Raw genomic sequence first — 6,783 nt, 5'->3', positions numbered from 1 at the left:
AAGCATTGAAGCTTTTCTAACTCCATTAAGATACAACATGTCATATGTTAAATGTACATATACTCTGAGATCATTATGTACTGAACTTCTGCTGTAGACCACACAGTGAGTGGACTATCATGCATTACATTCTTTTAAGTGTAGTTTATTGTCAAGTAAATCAGCTATCTCCACTGGTAGCATTTGATTGTTAATATTATAGATGGTCTTTAACCTAATCACTGATTTTGGTTGAGCCTGTTTTCTATTGTTGTTTGGAACTCACTGGATTTTGCATTTTTCCTTTGACATTCTTGCTATGTCCCATGCCCTTTTCTTTCCTTTTATTCTATGTAATGCAGAAATATTCACGCAGCACAGTGAAACTTCAAAGTAAGCAAAACAGTGGAGTATCTGCTCATGCAGATCTCACTTTAGGAGGCTGAGTCACAGCACAATGGGATAAATGAAGGTACACACATGCCCTAAGGGTTCGTTGCAAAGAATTTCATAGGACATGTTCTGGGGGCCTCTTTGCATGTTGGGTGGAGCAACAGGGAGAATCACACCATGCCCTTTGGATCTGGCCAAAGAACTCAAGCTGCATGCACATTAGGAGATAAAAACAGAGATTTGCTGTGCTCTTGTGAATAAAAAAATTACTGATAGTTCTGTACCTGTTTGTGTGGTTTTGTTCCCCACAGAATGAGAAATAATAATTGAATTCCCATGGACTCTAAAACATTGATCTTAAAAGCAGAGATAGACTATAGTTTAACAGAAACAGGGTTGTGGGATAAGACTGGGAAAAGGTTGATCAATGGCATCATAGGGATATGCATTTTGCTGTTCTTTTGCCCAGTAGAGAGACAAGAGTTAAAAAATAATAAGCTAAATTGCATGTGAAGGGCCCTCACAATATCAAAGTCAGGCAAAACCCAGCACACAAAATCCCACCCCAAGCTGAGGAGCTAGTGGCAATTGATGGCTGCTAGAGGAGGAAGAGTCAGTCTTTTCTGAGGATCCTACCCCTTTGAGGTTACCAATGATGCAGTAGATGGTCCCACACCCATACATATACTTGCAGCACTAAGTGGAGTTGATGGGTTTCAAAAAAGGAGCACATTAAGTTTGGAGGGAGAAGTGAGGTTAGGGACAGAGAAGGAGTGAGAGAGAAGAGAATGAGGGTGGAATTGACCAAAAGAAATTATATACATAAATGAAATTCTCAAACAACAAAATATCCTGTACAGTATATTTCAAAATACCTTCAATAACATTGCATATTCTTAGTATAATTAAGCAATATGTAGTTGAGATGATTAGTACACTCATTAGCTTGTTTTGATTGCTACACTCATATGTATGCATGTATTATATCTTCATACTGTAATCCATAAGAGCATGCCATTACTATGCTCCAATAAAAGTGCAACACAATATAAATTCCAGTTAGTCAAATTTATATAGAAACTGTAGGAAAAAGCACACTTCAAATATTCAGTATAAAACCCTCCAAAATTCTGTAGTTATTTGTATATTTCTTTTCAAAAACTTTGTTTTAATTTATTTTATTTAAATTTTCTTCATACATTCTATTTTCCTCATGTTTTTCCCAGCCTCCATTTTTTTTGTGGAGGGAGGTTGTTTAATTTTATTTTGTTTGGGCATGTTTTATCTTATTAGTTTTTTGTTTGTTTTATTCTTGACTTTGCATTTTTACCCAAATGCAAGTTCAGCTATTATGGCATCACTCTAAAAGATATTTTTACTTCTATATTGTAAATGTTTTCTTTTTGACATTTTACTGGTTTTTTTATCCTATAGGAGATAGACACATGACCCCTGCTGCTCCGCCTCACCCCACTCCACACATAAGGATGTCTAGCTTGTCTTATCTATGTCTTTGTCTCTCATGCTCTCTCTCTCACTCCATTACAATCTTTTTTTATTTGAAGTACCAGCTTACCAGCTTTCTATCCTCTTTGAAGACTAGTGTGCCCTTTGTCATCCTTCATATATCACCTAATATCCCATTTCTAAGTGCTATTCCAACACTTACAGGTATATATATATATATATGTTGGAATAGCACCAGTATTCATCTCTATCTGATTCCTGACTGTGGATGCACTATGACCAGCCATCTTGTGATTCTGCTTGCCTCCCTTCTCAGCCATGATGTGCCCTCAAACCATTAGGAAATAACCTTTCCTTAAGTTAATATCATCAGATAATTTATCATGGCAATGGGAAGATAACAAATACACAGAAAATTTTGCAGCCAAGTTAAAAATAATGCAATGACATATGACCGGAGAAATGTCATTGTGTCTTGCTATTTCAACAGCAATAAAGCTGCTTCATCCTGCAGTATATTTTTTGTTTATTCTCCTAGTCACTCTACCTTTAGGTTAGACTTACACATTAAAACAAACACCTTCCTCAGAGCATTTCACTGGCTGTTCCTTCTGCAAGGCACATACTCCATTAGGTAACATAGCTCCCTATTAATTTTCTAGGGGTCTCTTTTCTCTTGTCTTTTTTTCTCACCCACATGCTCAGTACAAAATAAAGCTCCCTATTTACCATCTCCCATGTAGCTTTGTTTCCTTTCCTAGTAACTGTCACCAACTTACATCTTTCTTAGACTATCACTTCAAGTATTTATTTGTTTTTATTTGTTTGTGTTATTTCATCCTCATGTGATTTTAGAAACATTTGCATTCTGCACTGACCAATTCTTTCCTGAGAGTTGGCTCTTATACTATCATAACTAATTTATATTCCCTGAATGCATTCAAAAGAGATAGCATTTAAAATTAATGACCATTCAAAACTCAGCCAGGAAAAAGCAGAGTGTGGTATGAAGTTTTTAAATCAGATGTGAGATGTTACAAACTATTGTAGATCCCATTCATATCTAGAGTCTGCAAATTCAAATCTTGGATACAGGATATACAGGGACAAGGTTTCTCTAAGGTTTCACAATTGTGTCATGTATTTTCATGCCCTTTCTCTTTTCCTTAGTTACATCCACTAAATGGGGCCAGAGAATGACTCACAAATTTTACATTTTCTCCTTCTTGGAATTTCAAAGAACCCCAAACTGCAGCCTTTCTTATTTGTACTGTTTCTGGCCATGTACTTGGTCACCATGCTTGGGAACCTGCTCATCATCCTGGCAACGATTTTAGGCCCCCACCTGCATACACCCATGTATTTCTTCCTGTCCAACCTATCGTTTGTGGATGTCTGCTTCACTTCTACAACTGTCCCGAAGATGTTGGTGAATATACACACACAAAGTAATGTCATCACGTATAGGAACTGCATTGCCCAAATGCATTTCTTTATACTCTTTTCAGGGCTGGAAATCTTTCTGCTGACTTTGATGGCCTATGACAGGTATGTGGCCATCTGCCACCCCCTGCATTATACTGTCATCATGAGTCCTCGACTCTGTGCGCTGATGGTCCTAGCATCCTGGATCATGAATATCCTTCATTCCACAACACAAAGCCTAATGACATTGCGACTCTCCTTTTGTACCGACTTGGAAATTCCACACTTTTTCTGTGAACTTAATCAAGTTGTCCACCATGCTTGCTCTGACACCCTTCCCAACGATGTGGTTATCTATTTGGCAGCTGTACTGTGGGCTTGCTGTCCCCTGATGGGCATCCTTTACTCTTACTGCAAGATAGTTTCCTCCATTCATGCAATCTCATCACTGCAAGGGAAGTACAAAGCATTTTCGACGTGTGCATCTCACCTATCAGTTGTCTCTTTATTCTATTGCACAGGCCTGGGTGTTTACCTCAGTTCTGCTTCGACAGAAAATTCACAGTCAACTGCAAGAGCCTCCGTGATGTACAGTGTGGTCACTCCTATGCTGAACCCCTTCATCTACAGCCTTAGGAATAAAGATATAAAGAGGGCACTGAGAAACATATTGGGATGGAAGGAATAGAATATTCCTTTACTTGGGTGCTGAACATGATTATGTGTCCATGATCACACAGCTCAGAGTTCTCTGATGGGATCCTGAAAGTGGAACGTGCTTCCTCTGTTTTATCACTGGAGTTTCTCACTCTTTGTTTTCAGCTTCTCTATACAATTCAATCAGGGGATCCACTTTATCACTGTCAGCATTCACTATGACATTCATTTCTCTCTCTTTTGTCCTTTCCCAAATTTCCCAACATTTTTCTCAATCTTTGAACCAAGAAATATTCATAAATCTACACTGATCACAGAGAATAACGTTTAGAAATAATTTCCTTGCAAGGGACATGTGTCAGACTTAGAATTTTAAAATAAATTTTATTTATTAGTTATGCATGTGTGACTGTATAATACATACATGCTGACTCACATGCTGTGACTAACATGTGGAGGTCAGAGAACATTTTTGTGGAGTCAGTTTTCATCTCTCACTTTTGTATGAGTTCCAAGGATTATTATCATAGATATGACATTATACCATAATTTTTCTTGATGTTGCCATTGGAAGAGCTGAGTAAAGAATTTCTTTCCATCATTTCTTATTACTATATTTTCAGCTGTAATTTTTGCAAAATAACAAATAAAATACTACGTGGTACGTGAAAAATCACATGAGACCATGGATGTGAGTGTCATGGTTATATATTCAAGGGAGCACAATCCCCCATTGTTTAAAGCAGAGTGGTAATTTTCTAGAGACAGCAAGCTGTGCATTAGCAACATGTGAAATTTCAAGGAACCTACACTTGAGAGAAAACTTTAATTGGCTCTAGTATTTGTTAGAAGATAAATAACAAACCTTTAGTGTAGAAACTTGGTGGAGAAGTAACAATAGTGATTCCCCTGACTTTTACCCAGGTCACCTGGGACCAGACAATTCAGGAAACATTTTTGTTGCACACAGGACAATATCTCACAGGGTTTTGAGTGCCCAGGAGATGGAGTAGCAAGAGACATGTGCCAAATAAGCAGGAAAAACATCAGTCTCCTAGACTTTCTATCTTTCAGATTATGCAGCATTGGTCTTCACAGGACATGATTTTTTTTCTTAAAATCCTAATAGTGGTATAAGGGCCAGTGTCCTCATTTGGAAGTCAGACAACAACTTGGACAGGCCAGTTCTCTCCTTCCACCATGGGGGTGGAGAATGAGGAGGAAAATCAGGTCATCTCACCTGGTGGCAAGCGTCTTTACCTACTGAGGTATTTTGTTGATTGGAGGAGATAGATTTCCAGTTCTATATCTGTGGCTCCAACATCCTGCTTCCAACCAGATGACCTGGGGATGTGGCCAGAGGCTGTGTGTCAGCTCTAAGTCTCAATACCACCTCTCTGGGCACATATGGATTAAATGGGGAAACTGTGGGATGGGGTAAGTGAAGTCATGGTTTTGTTAGCATCTGCAGAGATCTTAGAAGGTTCACACTCTACAGGTTGACTCTGAGACTCCCCAAAACAAGGACAAGTGAACATATGGAGATAAACTACCATTGTAGCAGAAAGGGATGGATTTAGACCAGTCATTCAGAGAAAAGCAATAGCTACTAGAAAGAGCTGGTATAGTCTACAGACAGGAAAACAAGAGATATAGCACCTAGATCAGGAAGCATTGGGTCAAGGCCAGGAGAATTTCTGCCTAGAATCCTGCTCAGAAGTCCATCCTGGGTCCAGTGCTCACTTTGTTCACCCAGGCTTCCCTGCCTCTCGTGTTGAGTGCAGGCGAGCTTCATGGAGTAGTGATTGTAACTCATGGTTGTTCCATCCCTGGTATCTTAGCAGCTGCTTGATTCCAGGCATGGAGTAGAAGAGTAGAATCAGCTCCTCTTGCACTCAGCCAAGAATTAAGCTTCACCAATTCTCCTTGTGCTTGGTCTGCACACAGGAGATGAGGGAGAACATTATCACATCAAGCTTCCTTTGGCAACCTGTGACATTGATGTTGTGCACCATCCCCCACTACTTTGATAAGGCAGAAGGACATATCAAGCTTAGAGATTAATATCTGTCATCATGGAGTGACTAAAGATGTCAGAAGGTTGGATGTAAGGTAGAAGGTCATGGAAGTCCGTTGTGAGAGGATAGTATACAGCAAGGTCACATACCATAGACCATCAGTATCCTCAACTATAAATGGAACATTAACAAGTCACTTATATTGAAACAATCATGGTGGCTCATGCCTGTGATCTCCACACTTTAATGGCTAAAGCAGGAGAGTCACAATTTCAAGGAGGCCATGCAGGGCCACAGACTAAGTCCCTCTCAAAACTAAAATAAACTGTTTTGATCTTAATTCCACTTCTATTACTTACCAGCAGTGTGATCCTTTCCAAGTGCTTTTCCCTTTCTGAGATACTGTTCTTCACCTATAAAGTAGGGAGTAAAGTCCATACTTCATGAGGTAGTTGTAAGGCTCAAAATTGGAGTCTCTTGGCATAGACTTGGCAATGTAAGTTCTCCGTACAAAATTGCCATAGCAGCACACCAATGTAACCCTGGAATTTTGGAGGTGAAAGCAAGATGTGAGTACAAGACAAGTCTAGATGCGTGTGTGTGTGTGTGTGTGTGTGTGTGTGTGTGTGTGTGTGAGAGAGAGAGAGAGAGAGAGAGAGAGAGAGAGAGAGAGAGAGAGAGAGAGAGAGAATGATCAAAGTAAAAAGAGGCTATCAGTTTGAGAGAGAGCATGTGAGGGGTTGGAAAAAGGAGACATAGGAAGGGCTAGAAACAGGAAATGAAAGGGGGAAAGTAATACAAATATAATTTAATTTAAAAAGGAAAGTATTTTTCCAGACTCTAA

At 39.2% G+C, this 6,783-nt stretch overlaps 1 protein-coding gene across 1 annotated transcript; it reads left to right on the top strand.

Moving 5' to 3' along the window:
* Positions 1-3,022: 3,022 nt before the first annotated feature.
* LOC114684394 (olfactory receptor 7A17-like) lies at positions 3,023-6,783 on the top strand. The gene is made up of 2 exons (XM_028858958.1): positions 3,023-3,924; positions 6,759-6,783. Exons 1-2 carry the CDS (start codon positions 3,023-3,025, stop codon positions 6,781-6,783), a joined length of 927 nt encoding a protein of 308 aa, XP_028714791.1.

The sequence above is a fragment of the Peromyscus leucopus genome, chromosome 23 (assembly GCF_004664715.2).
Source record: "Peromyscus leucopus breed LL Stock chromosome 23, UCI_PerLeu_2.1, whole genome shotgun sequence".
Lineage (NCBI taxonomy): Eukaryota > Metazoa > Chordata > Mammalia > Rodentia > Cricetidae > Peromyscus > Peromyscus leucopus.
The sequence above is the reverse complement of the archived record's forward strand: the minus strand, read 5'-3'. Positions and strand labels throughout refer to the sequence as shown.